The 16,749-nt window shown below is 47.4% G+C and overlaps 1 protein-coding gene across 1 annotated transcript in view; it reads left to right on the top strand.

Moving 5' to 3' along the window:
- The window catches only part of LOC147708416 (zinc finger BED domain-containing protein 6-like), a 28,035-nt gene extending 12,677 nt beyond the window's left edge, over positions 1-15,358 (top strand). Inside the window, exon 3 of the mRNA XM_086925737.1 lies at positions 15,280-15,358. Within this exon, the coding sequence (XP_086781863.1) occupies positions 15,280-15,358 (79 nt within the window). The remainder of the gene's footprint in view (positions 1-15,279) is intronic.
- The last annotated feature ends 1,391 nt before the right edge of the window (positions 15,359-16,749 follow it).

The following is a 16,749-nucleotide window of genomic DNA, read 5'->3' as shown; positions in this document are numbered from 1 at the left end:
ACAAAATTTCAATCAGTCACCTTTAGGACAATAATGCGTCCTAAAGATTGATGGATAGGTTTGTACCCAAAGAATTGTTTATGTTCAATTGTTTGTCTATGCTGTGCTTTTTTTACAGGGTGTCTTCCAGTGACCAACATCGATGGACGAAGCGTCGGCTGCAATGGAGGAGTGCCGCTAATAAGAGGATTTTTTTTCTGCAGGCAACTTACTTACCACTTCCAATAGGACAACTACAACAACATAGATACAGTATCCCTTGCCTTTTTCTCTGACTGTGACTGCATTTCTTGGATCTCTCTCTGCTTCTAAATTGATCCCTTAACACATCACTTAGTCCACTCCACTATCACATCTGCACCACACATAGTCATTTGTAAGTGCTCCTACATAATTCGCAAGTCGCAGCACGCCCCAGCCCGTAGAGGACTGGGATGGCCCCAATGATGAAGCATGTCACCAAGGGGCAACCCTGGTGAGTGAGGGGACACCTAGAAAAAAAGCTATTTCTCCTTTTCTATCTACTATACCTTCCAGACCAACCCCATTGAGTGTTGTTGTGAATGGATTTATAGTGACCAGCAAGGCTCTCAGGTATCTGGCTACAGAGACCTTATGTTGAATATAGTTATCAATATTTCCACCCACGCCCTGTACTGTCGCATTCTTTCTTCCACAGTTGTCGAAAGTACTACTTACTTTTCACTGGCATGCATGCAGTAGTGCATGCACTTTCAAAGATTGATGGATAGGTTTGTACCCAAAGATTTGTTTATGTTCACAATAGTTTGTCCATGCTGTGCTATTTTTTCTTGTCTCCCAAAACCTTTCCCAAAAACCCCCGTACCCATCCATTTTACAAACCCTAACCCTCTTCCCCCGGGCTGTGTGGTTTTGATTGATGTGTGACTAAATTACAGCAATAAATCCACACACTTGCTGGGGAGGATAAGGTGATAGCAACAGGCTGGTGAAGAAATCCGAGGATATATTCTTACTCTGCTTGACAAAGACCCATGGCTAATGTCAAAGAACTTCAACCGAATTAGTAGTTATACTTTACCATTTGTTAGGCTACAATGTGGCACTGTTCTAGTGTACTTCTGTCACCTGCTATATTCTCTATTGTACCGTTGAATTGCTCAGGAGGACAAACCAGATTTAATTTTCTTTATTTTCATAGGCATGCAACTGCCACTGTGTCACACCACTAGTACCACCGCTATGAGGAAATTTTATCCGACCAAGATTGCCAACCTTATTCGCTGTTTCCCGTGGAGCCAGCCCTGGGTCTAGCCCTACTTTCAAACACAAATTACAGGTAAGATAATCGTTTGGTGGTTTGGGGGGATAATGGAGTATTAGTAGGAGAGACGAGAGACTGACGGTTGTACTACTAAAGTCCTAGGACTCTTGGATTCACTTCACTTACTCTGTGAGAGGTACTTAGTGTTGAAAACATTTGGGCATTTACACTTAAAGGAAGAAAATGGAACTAAACTTTCAGGAAAACAAAGTCACTGTTAAACCCCCACCCACCAGGCAAGCAGTAAGAAACGGGTATGCTCAGATAAAGTTTGAAAAAGTATATTTATATCCCTAACAAAATAATCTCCCGCAAGACCCTCCCTAACCCCAACGATTGTCCTTCAAAAGTCCCCAAAAACCCAACTCCCAATTCCCACCCCCCAAAAGTCTCTAAAAAAGGGGCAAGGGACACTATGGGTGGATGCTGTCTACTTTTTGGGCCAGGGCATCATGCTCCTGGCGGAGCAAGGCGTGCTCTACGCGGAGCCCCTCCAACACGTTTGAAAAGTGGTGGAGCTCCTGCTGGAGGCGGGACACCATCAGGGTACTGCGGCGCAGGCGTGCCTTCACTGCCTTGCAGGTGCAACGGCTGTGAGAGGAAGCTGTTGTCCTTGCTACTCGGCAGTGGCGTTTGGCTTTGGCAGCCCGGCTCAGTCTGGGTGGACCACTGTGCTGGGTGGCAGCCCGTGGGGGCACGGAGGCCGATGCAGACGACGTTGTTGTGGTCGACTGCACACTTTCTTCGTCCTCCAGGGCCACCAGCAGCCGATATTCGGCCACAGTGGCATCGATCCTCCGTTGCCGGGCCGCTCTTGCCAGCTCCTTCCTCCTTGTTCGTTTGGAAGGAGAATCTATATGAAGAAAGAAAGACATAGTCTGTAACCAATGCTCTTTAAGATTAACTCAATCATTCAGCAGAAATTTGTGTTGCAGTACAACTAGCAACTTGCAAGCGCATTACATAACTATTGAGGCCAGTATCTATCTAACCTCACACTTCTTCATCCTTGCTCTAACATTAGCGGGAGTTTAAGGAACAAATTCTACGAGCACTATGGACTTCCATTGGAGTCGACTATGAAAGTACACCAGTCTTATTCTTCTTCTTGTCTCTTGTTTAGGAAAATTGGTACGTTATCTTCTGCAAGCCGGCATAATGCCAGCGCAGTAAACTTGCACCCGAGAAAAAGAGACGCACGCCATGATGAGTGACCTAGACTTGCCTTGCGTTACTGTACCCGTCCAGTACATGCAGGTGGTGAAGCTCTTACTTTTCTATTACGGGTGGCACTGAGAATACTCTGTTACAACTCAAGGGCTACTGCTTAATTAATTTAACTTTCACCCTACAGTGGAAATGAGTACTAGAAATGGAAAATTGAAGAAGATAAATAATCTGATTATCTATCACTTCACATGGGATGTTTTTGCTTATATAAGGGATGACTTTAGGTGCTTTGCTTTTTATTGAGTGACCAGTGATACATCCACACATGAATGACTGAGTACTACTAAACTTATTAAGAGAGGTAGGGAGTGGCCACCGTAATAACCGGATCTATGCTGTGCTTGCAATACAAACTACTGCTACTATTGATGGTAGTATTTGGACAAAATTAAAACTTCTTTTCCTTGCCTTTCCTACACTGGAACGGACGTGCGGGTGCAGTGTTACATGCTCTTCAAAGTTACACTTAGTTCATCCACTGACCGTCTACTCTCTCTAGATCATGGGTACTCACAAACTTTCTCTCAGGGGCTAAATTTACAGTGTAGTTTGTGGCAGAGGGCTGCACTGGTGGGGGCGGAGTCAGAGGGGGCGGGGCTAAAGCAAAACGAAAACTTGTGACCATGAGGTTGCACACAGGTCCCTGCAGCAGATGCCTTCATCCACTGAGCCACCAGACCCAGCATTTACATACATCTCTCTCACTCATGCTCTCCCTCCTGCCCTCCCTCTCCATCTCTCTCTCCCTCCTGCCCTCCCTCTCCCTCCCCCTCTGTCATCTCACTGTGTGTGTGTCTGTCTGTGTCAGCCTTCAGCCCGGGCTGAGACAGCTTCCTCACCGCGCACACACAGACAGCCACACCAAAGTACTTAACAGGTCTTTAAAAGACCATTAACATATTATTGAGGCTTTGTTTGTTGTAGCGCCCCTGCATCTCCACCCTGACAATCACTGCTTGCCCGGCCCCACAGAGCAGAGGCTTTGTTCTATTTCACCTCTTTGTGGCCCTGCATCTCCACTCTGCTCTGTGGGGGCCGGGGGAGCAGTGATTGTCTGCAAGGTCTGCACACCGCCAAGGAAGGCTTGCCGGGCCGCCACCGGCCCGCGGGCCGTACTATGAGTACCCCTGCTCTAGATACACATATGCTATCTAAGAGTCAGATAGTAGCATGATCCAGGTATATGGACACATACAGTTTCTGTGTCACCCACCCAGGCTGTTGTCCTTCCACCAATCATTGCTTCATCATTCACCCAGCCATGCATCTCATAATCTTTCCTTCCCAGCCACGTCTTCAATCTCAATAAGTAAGGAATATATAAGAGCTTACCTCTGCCCGCCACCACCACCGTCTGAACTCTCACAGCCGGCACTGGAACCGCCGCATTCTCCCCTGAGGAATTGCCCTCCGCCTCCGTGTCGAGCACCACCACCTCCGCGTTGGCCCCGCCACCAGATGTTCCACCTACAAAGTACATTTAAGAATGTTAGAATAAACCACTCACTAGTATTTGGTCAAGGAATGAAGACATGTGAAAACAATGTAATGCAGCACTTTTTGGCACAACTGATGAAGGCTGGCTTTTTAACACGCACCATTTTTTTCCACACAGACAGAAGATGGACTTCTAACAACAAGATCAAGTTGAAACAAGGTGAGAGCTCGGCTCGACCACAAGAAATGTCTTCAATTAATCGTCAGCACTAACCACTTTTACATTCTCAGTTAAATGTTTGGTTTTTTTATTATGACTTCATTTTAATAAATGTGTTTACTTTTAATAAAGCTTTTAAACTTAGAGAGACTCTGTGTTTTTTGGTCCAGAGTGACTAGAGTGACTGAGCGAAAGGTTTTGCAATTTTTGCAAGCATGAGTCCGTGCCTCTGACACTTCTTGACTCTGACTCCGTACTCTTCAGCTACGTTGGATAATAATCATCATTGGGGATCAATGATCGATGAATTCGGGAGGTAAATGACTGTGCCACACTATGTAGTCAGTCAGTAAGGAATTGGGGGTTCAAAGTCTGTTATCACAGAGGTATGTGGAAACTCTAACAGCGCCTATTATAATTGATAAGCAATGCACTATTTATTGTCCATAGTTCTGTTTCTGCAGAAGAATTGTCCGCGCCACTGTAGTGGTATGGATTGTTCTCCTATCCAAACCAAAAGGTAGTATCTTATTCTTTCTTGGTGGTCATTCACATTTTATAGTTGGGAATTTTCAAAGTAGATAGAACACTTCAAAAGACATTATGGACAATCCCAGAGGACTGCACTAAGTTGATAGAGCTATTGCTGACTAGAATGGGAGTTTCGCCAACCGTGCAATCTTAGTTAGCTACACAGACAGACTAATAAGAATAATCTAGTAATACCACAGGGAGTCATAGTAGAGGCAGGATAAGAATTTAGATACAGTGTACAAGAAGATCAAAGACGATTTTGAAAAAATCAAATGAGGAACGCTAGGAAAAATAGGTACTAGTCTAAAATGAAAACTTACTGGGGCCAGCAAAGGAGCCCTCGCCTGCCCGATCCTGGCCCTGTTGAACAGCATCCGCCGCCTGCTGCTCCTGTGTCCTCCCCTCGCCCCTGGGGGGAGCTGACGTACAACATGAAAGAAAGAACAGAAAACATGGATGATTGTTGCTTGTCAATGTCAACCAAATCAAACATTTCAAAAGAACAATAACAAAATATTTCCGCGAAATTATATTGATTAGGGTTAGTTTTCATTTATTTGCAGACCTGTGACTTCAAAAGTCACGTAACTCACTAATCAAAGTACTGAAAGGTTCACCTAGGACTGGCAGGCAGCAGTCCGCAGGCAAGACGCAAAGTGACAGACAAACTCCATTGTGATTTCAGTCAGATCAGTGACAACACTAACAGTTGCCTGCTACATTACCAGTCATTTAAATAGTCAAACTATCAATCCACCGCCACTATTTTTCTTATTGTCAGGGGTACAAAGGAAGGGGCAGATTTAAGCCCCTTGCGGCTCTTTTGCTCCGTTCTTGCGTGACTTTTGTGACGCAGCAGCTAAACAAAAAAGGGCGCCATGGTGCGGCGTATAATATTATAACAACGTGACGCATTTGGGAGATGCATCCCGTTATAAAGCCCTGCGCCATCAGGGGGCGTTCCGGCGCAAGGGAGGGCATTCCTGCGCTGGAACACATCCTAAAAGTGGCTGAGGGAAATCTACAAAATTTCAATCAGTCACCTTTAGGACAATAATGCGTCACACAAACCCTGCACCTGCTTGAAGCAGACGTACGGCTTGACCCAGCATTGGGGAGATAGGGTACCCCAGAGCATTGCTGGAGCTGCGCCATCGTTGCGACGCAACTCCAGCAGTAAAGCTTCGGTGACGTTTTGGGCCCATGGTGCGCCGCATTGCAAATACGGCGCACCATGTTTGGTGGTGGTAGCGGGCCGCACAATTAATGGCGCATCCCTGCTACTTTGCAGGGATGCGACGGTAATTGCAATTCTGCCCCTTAGGGGCATACTTACTTACGCGTTCTGGCGCATCTCCAGAGATGCGCCAGATCAAATGCGTCACGCAAAACTACCCTTGCGACACGGCAGATGCGCCTCATTTACAATGCGGCGCGCCCTGGTGCAAGGGTAGGCACTTGCGTGATGCATCTCGTCACGTAAGAGCGGCGCATCGCTGGAGTCACATCGCCAACGCAATGCAACTCCAGTAATGCTCAGGGCCACCCAATACTTAACATGCTGTGTCAGTCCTTTCGCCTGCTTCAAGCAGGCATAAGGAATTGAATTGACGTAGCAGCGTCGCAGAAGTGCCTGCGTTAAATCTTGTAGATTTCACGCAGGCAATTTTGCGAGGCGCACAGCCGCCGGACCGCCCACCCTGCGTACTAGGAACGCACCCATTGTGGTGCAGGCCCATGGCTTTATAACGTGACGCATCTCCCTAGATGCGTCATGCTGTAAATGACTCGCAGGGATGCGGCACGTTCACGCCGCTAATGCGTCACGCAAGGCAACGTAAACGTGGCGCAAGGGGCTTGTAAATGTAATCTGCCCCCTAGTGTCTAGCATTACGCAGTTCTGTAAAGTACACTCATACATATTAGTTACTCAGGCCAATGAGACCACAAAATAGAAAACAAATAAGCATAGTAGCAACGCCACTGAGAAGGAGAGCAGTGCACCTGAAATGCACAGAAGATTTTGAAATATAATTTAACTACAATGTAATCGTCATCAGCAGCATTATTGGCTTGCTCCATGTAAAAAACAAATATTTGCAATACAACAACACAGAGCAGGAGAAAACATCATAGTAGTGAGTGATGAAATGGCTACTACTACTCACCAAGCCCGGGGATCTCCAAGCCGAGCTGGTCCAGCAGGTCGCGCTCCCGGTCCAGGAGGTCCGTCCAGCGATGGGTGACCTGGCTGTAGGTGCGCTGGACCCCGTAGAGGTGGGATATGGCCCAGCACACCTTCTCCCACCGCTTCCGGCGCTCCCGCATGTTGTAGCCGCCGGCCGCGATCCTGCCGCCTCCCGCGATGGTCCTGGGCAGGCGGCGCTGGACGAAGTAGACCAGCGCGCCCACTTCCTCCGGGCTGAAGATCTCCAGTCGCATCACCTGCTCCCCCCTCAATCGACCGCATGGTGTCCTGGCACGGGGTCCAGGACTCCTCCTCGCCGCCGCCGCTGCCGCCCTCAAGTGCCTGGGCAGCTTCACGGCGCCTGGCTTCACCATGGTCTGGGCAGGTAAGGTAGGAAGTAGAAAATTAAGAAGGAATAGGATAGGGAAGAATAAAAGAAAAGAGTTTAAAAAAGTAGTTTAAAAGTAAAGAAAAATAGCAGAAAAGACAAAAATATACAGCTAGGAAAAGAGAGGGATAGATAAGAAGCAAAATCGAAAAAAAAAAACTGAAAACAAGCAAAGGATGGCAAAGATAGCAAGAGGATTAAACACCATGCCCAGACACAGGAAATGAATGAAAAACAAGATGGCCGGCGCCCGTTCACGAGCGCGAAAGTAAGTTCGCGCGAGATTTTCCTCGCGATCTCGTGCGAACTTCTACTCGCAATGCGCTTACTGCGCGAGATTATACATAGCGGGCGGAAACGGAAATACGTCACGCAAACAAAATGGCCGCGCCCGTACTCGACCTTGGGGTAAATTCGCGTGTTGCGCTGCAAGCGGCTCGCGAATACTGCAAAAAACTCGTGAAACAACAAGCCGCAAAAAAATAAAAAGCTCATTCGCACGAATTGGCGGCTTCCGCGGTCGGTTTCGCACGACGCCGCGCCCCGCGAATAGCGCGAAAAAAACGAAAAACGATTTTTGCAAAAGCAAAAGCAATGAGCAGGTGCAAAAGGTCAACCTCATGATTTGTAACGATTCCCTGTAGTGCTTCCTGAGGGGGCCCTCCAGAATTCGGTTGCCTGCTTGCAACTATTGTGTGACCCTGCTCTGACCTTAACTGTATGCCACAAAGGTCCTGATTTACAGCTAAGGGAGCAGACAAGCAGGTGCCAGGCTGGAACTTCAAATTCAGTGACACATTAATTAGCCCCTACTTCATTATTGTCAGTTGGGGCAGGGCAGGTGTTGTTAATAAACTAACCCCAAATTAATTCATGTCAGTTCAAGCAGGGCAGGTGGGCTTGCTTTTCCCCCCCATCTTCTACAGTGATGATGAACCAGAGGGTGGCATTGATGTAACAGAGGGTGGCATGGGTCAAAGAGAGGGTGCCAGTGGTGAAACAGAGGGTGCTGGGAGGCTGTGATGATGAACTAGACGTAGAAACAACATAGTCGCGACCGTTGCGAGCCGACAAGTAAGTTCGCAATTGCGAACTACTACCAAATCCTCGCGAACTGGCAGAAACACTTGCGAACACACAAAAAAAAATCCGCAAATTCGCGAGAATTCGCGGATTTTGCGGATTGCGAATTCGCAAATCCGCAAAATTCGCGAACGCGAGATTCGCAAAATTCGCCCATGCTTAGTTAGTTGTTTTACCAATTATAATCTTTTGAATGATCAAATGAAAGCACTCCACACAAGGTATATATCAAATATATATGTATTTATTCTAAAAACAACCCCTCTGGACTCTTTATGAGGTCAGAGGTAAAAGTGCAATGCAAGGAACTTAATTAAAATACAATAAGTTGCACAGTATACGTTATGCCCTAGGGGCCGCACAAACCATATACTAAAATAGTGGTATAAGAATCACGTGAGGGTTAGAAAGCAGACCTAGGGCCTGTAGAACCGCTGGGGCTACCAGGAACCTCCCAAGGTAGGGACACAGGAGGCCCACGGGGGACGCGTGCAGTGTCTAAACACATCCGCGGATCACCTTTGACTTTCTACGGAGAACAATCAAGTTACAATTTTAAAGATTAAGGACACTTAGAGGTGAACTGCGATGGAACCCTCTTAGACTAGGACACTTCGAGAGTCAAGACCCACGGGAGCACCGGAGTACTCGTGTTACCACACCCAGGGAAGCCGGGTGCATGGGTGTCTTTTGGTGTTGGGTTTCGTCATCGATTCCTATGGAGAGCTGCGAAGAAATGCTGCAGGCGACCAGAGGAAAAATGTCCGGGTGGATCCATGAGTGGATCAGAGCTGGGAAGAACCTGAAAGCAGAGGGGACAGTATCTGGGTCACTAGCCAGAGACCAGGATGGCATTAGGAAGATGCCAACCAATGTTGGGTGTTTTCAGGTAAATGAGGTGAAGCTTGATATGCTTCAGCCACGAGGACCAGGAGGTGTCGATGACAACCAAGAGCTGGATTCGAGCTGTCCCATAAAGAATGTCGAGTGCTGCAGTGTCAGAATCCAGATTGGACCCAACAAGCCTTGGCAACAGCAACCCACGCAAGATGACAAGATTGACTTTGGTTCAGACCAGCAAGGTCTGAGGGACTTCTCTTTTGGAGGGGAGTCCGAGCAAGTCTGGAGCAACCAGGAAAGCTCAAGAAACAAAGGATTGGCCTTCATGGGGGCTCACTAGCCAACAGACTAGGAAACGCAAAGGCGCCTCAATCTGCGGTGAAGAAAGGGGACTCACGGGTCACTTGTGGAGTGTTCGCCTCTGTACTTCAGTGCAAAAGGTGCTTGGGGCAGGGGCTTCAAATACCCCAATGCACAACTTCGGGATACCTCGTGAAGTAGGTGCAGTTTCAAAAAATGCAGGATGTCCAGGAGTTCCGGTCCCACGTCTCACGTGCCAGCCAAATGTCTCAGCTTTGCTGGGAGCTCGGGTCAGCTTCAGAGATGTCTGGAAGTCCATGTCCTGTGTTGCAGATTCTTCGGGACCCGGCGGGAGCTTCAAAAATGCAGACCAGAAATGATACAGTTGGTACCTGTTTGAACAGGGTGGTCTCTCCTTGACCACAAGGGAGATTTCTTCAGTCTTCCAGTCGATATGGAATGTCGAAGGTCCAAGATATATGTTGCAGAGTTTCGTCTAGGGTACTCTAAAGTCCTAGGGACTGGGCTCCAATTCTTATAGTAAGTTTAGAGGTTGGACTAACTCTAGGGTTCCACTTTTATCCAGTTTCGCACCAGAGCTGGGGCTGAGTGCCCCAGCAACCTGTTTGAACTGGGAAATGCCTGGAGAACCTTGTGTGCCCCAGGCAGTGTCTGAAAAGCATTCACTGAATGCAACCTACCCTGCCCCACTACACTAAAGCCTGACTGGGGCTAGCTCCCTGGACAGAAAACCTATTGTTCAGGCCTCCCCTGCTGGAGTTTTGTCCAGCAGCAGGAAGACAGACTTGTGTCTGTGGCAGCAGCATCCATTTTGTGATGCTGGGGCTCTGTTTAACTTTAACCAGGTTTATCAGTATGTTCATGTCTTCTCCCTCTAGAAGGGTGGAATGCTACCCCCACCACCAGAACTAGTGGGGGGGGGGGGTAGTATTACAAAGTGTTTGACAACTTACACAACATGTTTTGATAAAGCCAAACCAAAGTTAGCATTAACCGCGAGTATTATAATGCACTTAAGAGTATATGGTATGGCTATATCATAGAACAGCTATAAGGAGATGGTTCCGAAAGTTGCAGAGGGGTCAGCTCATGCTAGGGCACCCTCTTACACAAAACCAAGCACTCTGCCTTCAGGACTGTCAAGGCCTGCCATAGGAGTGAGTTATAGGTTACTATGTGTCTATATATAAAGGTAGATATAGGTATACTATATCAAAGTAAGGGGTGCTTACACCACCTTACACAGGCTGCAAGTGCAGACCTGTGGTGTCAGTTTGGAAGGCTAACCAGGGGTGGCACAATACATGCTTCAGCCCCTGGTAGGCCTCTGGGGTCCCTATGCCCTGGGTACCATATACAGGGACTCAAAGGGGTGACCCAGTAACCAATCTGGTATGTACCTAAAGAGCATGGTATCAATTTAGAGAGAGAACAGCTAGGCTGTGGGCCTGATTAGCAGGGCCACAGCCATACTAAAGTCAAAAAACAGTGAAACACAGCAAATTGTGGGGGTAACCATAGGAAGCAGACACTACTCTCCTTCACAACCCCCCCCCCCCCCACAAACGCAAGGACATTAAACTAACCTTGACCAGTTGAGTCTTCATGTTCTAAGTGGAAATATCTGGAGAGTCTATCTGCATTGGCATGGTTACTCCCAGGCCGATGTTCCACTATATAGTCCATCTCCTGTAGGGAAATGGACCACCTGAGCAGTTTGGGATTTTCACCCATCATCTGTTTTAGCCATAAGAGGGGCTTATGGTCTCCCTGTGATAGCACAGCCCCTACCTCCAACTCAGAAGCATCTGTTTGTACAATGAATTCTTTGGAATAGTTAGGACTTTGCAGAATTGGTGCAGTGCACATGACCTGCTTCAGGTCATCAAATGCCTTTTGACAGCTGACTGTCCACTGAACTTTCTTAGGCATTCTTTTAGAAGTTAAGTCATTCAGGGGTGTCACTATGGAACCATACCCCTTGACAAATCTCCTGTAGTACCCAGTCAGGCCCAAGAAAGCTCTGACCTGAGTCTGGGTGGTTGGAGCAACCCAGTCCATTATGGTCTGGATTTTGCTCTGCAATGGTTGAACCTGGCCTCCACCTAGCCCAGGTGCACAACCGGACTCTGCCCTATCTGGCACTTAGTAGCCTTGATAGTTAGGCCTGCTTTTTGCAGGGCCTCCAAAACATTTTTCAGGTAGATCGGGTGATCTTCCCAGGTGGAGCTAAAGACAGCAATATCATCAAGATAAGCTGCATAGTAGTCTTCCAGGTCTGTGAGGACTTTATTCACCAACCTTTGAAATGTGGCAGGTGCATTTGTCAGACCAAAGGGAATCACCACATATTGTTAATGCCCTCTAGGGGTTAAAAATGCTGTTTTGGCTCTGCATCATTAGCTAGTCTGATCTGGCAGTAGCCAGCTGTTAGATCAAATGTGCTCATAAATTTGGCAGATGCCAACTTATCTATGAGCTCATCTGCTATGGGTATTGAATGCGCATCAGTCTTAGTAACAGCATTGAAACCTCTGTAGTCTACACAAATCCTCACCTCTCTCTTACCACCCTGGGTGTGAGGCTTTGGCACTAGGACTACTGGACTAGCCCAAGGGCTATCTGAAGGTTCAATAACTCCCAATTCCAACATTTTCTGAACTTCAGTCCTGATACAGTCCCTGACATGTTCGGGTTGCCTGTAAATCTTATTTTTAACAGGCAGACTGTCCCCAGTGTCCACTTCATGAGTGCACCAGGAAGTCTGACTTGGAGTCAGTGAAAACTTATGTCTGTACTGCTGCAGAACTTGAATGCAGTCTGTCTGCTGCTGATCAGTGAGGCTGCCTGCTAAGGCTACTCCATCAACTGATCCATCATCAGGGTTCTGAGAGAGCAGGTCTGGGAGAGGGTCACTCTCTTCCTCGTGTCCTTCATCAGTAGCCATGAGCAAACCCATGTCTGCCCTGTCAACATATTGTTTCAGTCTGTTGACATAAAGCACCCTATGGGGGCTCCTGGGAGTTCGATATCTACCAAATAGGTAACCTCTCCCTTCTGTTCAACAATAGTGTGGGATCCACTCCACTTGTTTTGGAGAGCTGCTGGGGCACCCACACTTTCTGTCCTGGCTGATAAACAGTCAGCACAGCCTTTTGGTCATGCCAGGCTTTTTGTAATTCCTGGCTAGCCTCAAGGTTTTTGGTTGCCTTTTTCATGTACTCTGCCATCCTGGAACGGAGACCAAGTACATAGTCCACAATATTCTGTTTAGGGGGGTTGAGCGGTAACTCCCATCCCTCCTTCATCAGACAAAGTGGTCCTCTAACAGGATGTCCAAACAAAAGTTCAAATGGGCTGTAGCCAACCCCCTTCTGTGGAACCTCCCTGTTTGCAAACAAAAGGCAGGGTAGCAGGATATCCCATCTCCGCCTGAGCTTTTCTGGGAGACCCTTGATCATACCCTTTAAGGTCTTGTTAAATCTTTCAACTAGACCATTGCACTGTGGATGATAGGATGTGGTTAACTTGTAGTTCACTCCACACTCTGTCAACATTGCAGTTAAGTAACTTGACATAAGGTTTGCACCTCTGTCAGAAACTACCTCCTTAGGAAAACCCACTCTTGAGAAAACTCCCAAGAGGGCTCTTGATACAACAGGTGCTGTAATGGTTCTAAGGGGAATTGCCTCTGGGTACCTGCTGGCATGATGCACTATCACCAGGATACACCTGTGCCCAGATGCAGTTTGGGGATCCATTGGTCCAACAATGTCAATCCCTACACGTTCAAAGGGAACCCCCACCACAGGTAGTGGTATAAGGGCGCCTTTGTAGTGCCACCTAATTTGCCACTGGCTTGGCAGGTGACACAGGAGCAACAAAACTTCTTGGTGTCTTCAGACATGTGGGGCCAGCGAAAGTGAGGGACAATTCTGTCCCAAGTCTTGTTCTGGCCCAGGTGTCCTGCTAAGGGGATATCATGGCCTAGTGACAAAAGGAAGCCACTGAATGCCAAAGGTATAACCAACCTCCTGGAAGCACCAGGCTTGGGGTCTCTATTCTCTGAATACAGGAGCCCTTCATCCCAATAGATTATATGGGTACCATTAGCATTCACAGCAGCCTCAGCAGCAGCTTGCTGTCTGAGGGGTTCAACAGAAGGGCAGTCGAACTGCGCCTGACTCAGATCTGCCCTGTCCCTAAGAACTTAACCTGATCAGGTTCAAGCTCCTCTGGGACAGTTTCTTCTTCAGGCTCACAATCAGCTTCCTCAGAAGGCTGATCCTCACTCTGAGTCCAGTGCCCTGTTCAGTGTTACACTTTTTGACCTGTGACCTAGTCACTGCAAGGACATGTGCTGAGATTCCTAACATTTCTGCATGGGACCTAAACTCTAATTCAGACAAGGCTGAAGTCTCTAGGTCATTGCCAAGCAAACATTCTACAGGGAGGTCTGCACTAATCACAACCTTCTTAAGGCCAGTTACCCCTCCCCAGGAGAAATTAACAACTTCCATACTATGGGTAGTACTGACATTGCTGGCATTGGTCACTTGGTAAGTTTCACCAAGTATGACTTGTCCAGGGTCCAAAAAAGTCATGTATCACCATTGTGACACTGGCATCTGTGTCCCTGTAGGCCTGAGCCTTTTTCTCATTGATTAAAGGAGTTTGTCTGTACTTGCCCAGATTACTGTGACTCACAGAGGAGGTCATATCTATGCCCCATCACAGATCAAAACAGCTTGAGTTGCCATTTTGACTAGGCCAGAGTCCATCTCAGTTCCCAGGGTTAACCATACTACACCCTTCTGTTGAGAACCACCATTTGGAGCTGAACTAGGGAGGACAGTTGCCTTAGGGGCAATAGTGACTGGAGCTGTCTCCTTCTTGGTGCACTCTCTAGTCCAGTGAGTATTATTCTTACAATTCTTGCACCATGGTTTTCTTGGGCCTTCTTTCTTTTTAGATTGAGCACCCCCACCATTAGAAGCTTTATGGGGACCTTGTGAAGACTTCTGGTCTTTACCTTTCTCCCCACCCTTTTGGTCTTGCTTCTTTTGGTCACCACCTTGGTTCTGTACCTTCTGCTTTACCCTGGTTCTGACCCATTTGTCTGCCTTCTTTCCCAATTCTTGGGGAGAGGTCAGATCAGAGTCAACCAAGTGCTGATGCAACAACTGGTTCTGACAGTTATTAAGAATCTGTTCTCTCATGATTAGATTATACAATCCTGTATAGTCACACACTTTACTGGCCAGTAACCAGCCCTCCGGAGCCTTAGTAGCGCAATCTACAAAGTCAGTCCAGTCCTGAGTCTGTGTTTTCTAGGTATCTCTGATCTGCAACCTATACTGTTCAGTGGTTAGGCCAAACCCATATATCAGAGCACTCTTCAGGTCATTGTAATTGTCGGCATCCTCTTCTCTTACAGTGAGGAGCTTATCTCTACCTTTGTCTGCAAATGAGATTCACAAGATTGCTGCCCACTGCCCTGGTGGTACCTGCTGTACTTTGCAGGCCCTTTCCAGTACAGTTATCCATTTGTGGATGTCATCTCCAGTCTGATAGGGCGGGACAATCTTGCTTAGGTTTCTATGGTCATAAGACCTATCCCTACCACTAGGGATATTGCTGCCACCATGGGGCTCTAGCCCCATCTTTTTTCTTTCTCTCTCAAGAGCTAGGGTGTCTTTTTCTAAGGCTACTTATTTTCTCCTTATCCTAAGTGTCGCCTTTTCCCCGAAGAACCACAGGAGCCAGGAGCAGGTTCTCAACACGTCTTTATTTTATTGTGTCTGCTCGTAACTGCCCTCAAACTTTCCCTTTCCTTTTTATTCCCCGCCCCTTCCTGTACTGCCTGTCCTGTCCCTAACTAAGCTCAGGCAGATAACGATACAACACCTCCCCCCTTTGTACAAGAGTCTTACTGTCTCTCAGATTTCTTCAATGAGGCGTGCTGGTCGTTTGGCATGTCGTCGGGGGCGACTGGACTGTTCCGGTGTCCCGATTCGGTGGTTCACAGGTTCTTCATACCTTGCTGGACTAAGGTGATCTCTGTCACTATTTTCACTTTGACTTGCCGAGTCAGTGGAAGACTCATATGGCCGGGTCTCATCGTGGCTGCCAAAGTTATATTTATTGAAGTGTGAGATGTTGCGGGTTATCCGTTTGTGATCAGCCTTGGCTGTTATCATGGTCCCTTTCCGGCGGCTAACTCTCAAAGGATGGGCGAGATAATGACTGTCTGCTTTCGTTTTTCGATCACGCCGAACCATCACCCAATCTCCTTTCTGGATGTCCGTGTGTTTCGCATGTCTGCGTCGATCGGCATAGGTTTTCATTTTCAGTTTCTTGCCATGATCTAACTTGACCAGAGTGTTGAGATCAATGTTCACAGTTCGAGGTTGTAGTGCGCTGTCTAGTGTAGGCAGCCGGGTGCGAGGGACCCTCCCTAGCATCAGAGTGGCCGGGCATTGATTCATGGTGTTATGGGGTGTGGTGCGATACGCTCGCAGTACGTCATTCAATGCTTGTTGGATGTCTCGGCGGGCTAATTCTGCTTGTTCAACCGCTTTCTTCAGAGTTCCCATAAAGCGTTCCACCATGCCGTTGGCTTGAGGCCATAAAGGTGTGATCTTTTTGTGCTTGAAGTTGAGGTGCTTTGCAAATTCTGCGAATTCATGACCATTGAACGGTGGCCCATTGTCGGACTTGACTGCCAGTGGAATACCACATGCTGCAAAGGTCTCATCCAGAACTGGGATTACTGCTGTCGCCCTGGTGGATGACACTAGATGTGCAATCGGAAATCGGGAGTGTTCGTCCATAATGACGACGATGTACTGGCCTGATTTCAAGGGCCCGAAGAAGTCAATGGCGATTTGTTGCCAGACTCCACTCCTAATTAAAACACTTTATTTGATAGAGCTGCACGCTGCAAGGGAGAAGACTGAAGGAATCCCCAGCGAGATCCCAGATGTAAGGAAAGTAACAACCTTACACCCATCTGTTAATCACTTTTAACATTGGTAAGATTAATTCCATTATTATCAAACACAAGTTGAATACGGAGACCCAATCGCCAGAACAGCACCTTAAACATTTCAATCTTCTTTATAAATAAGTGCCCTCTTGTATTTCTAAGAACATATTTACCGACCATGAGAACTAGAAGTGTCTAATAAATATAAGAAATC

Source organism: Lissotriton vulgaris, chromosome 6 (genome assembly GCF_964263255.1).
Source record: "Lissotriton vulgaris chromosome 6, aLisVul1.2, whole genome shotgun sequence".
Classification (NCBI taxonomy): Eukaryota; Metazoa; Chordata; class Amphibia; order Caudata; family Salamandridae; genus Lissotriton; species Lissotriton vulgaris.
The sequence above is the reverse complement of the archived record's forward strand: the minus strand, read 5'-3'. Positions and strand labels throughout refer to the sequence as shown.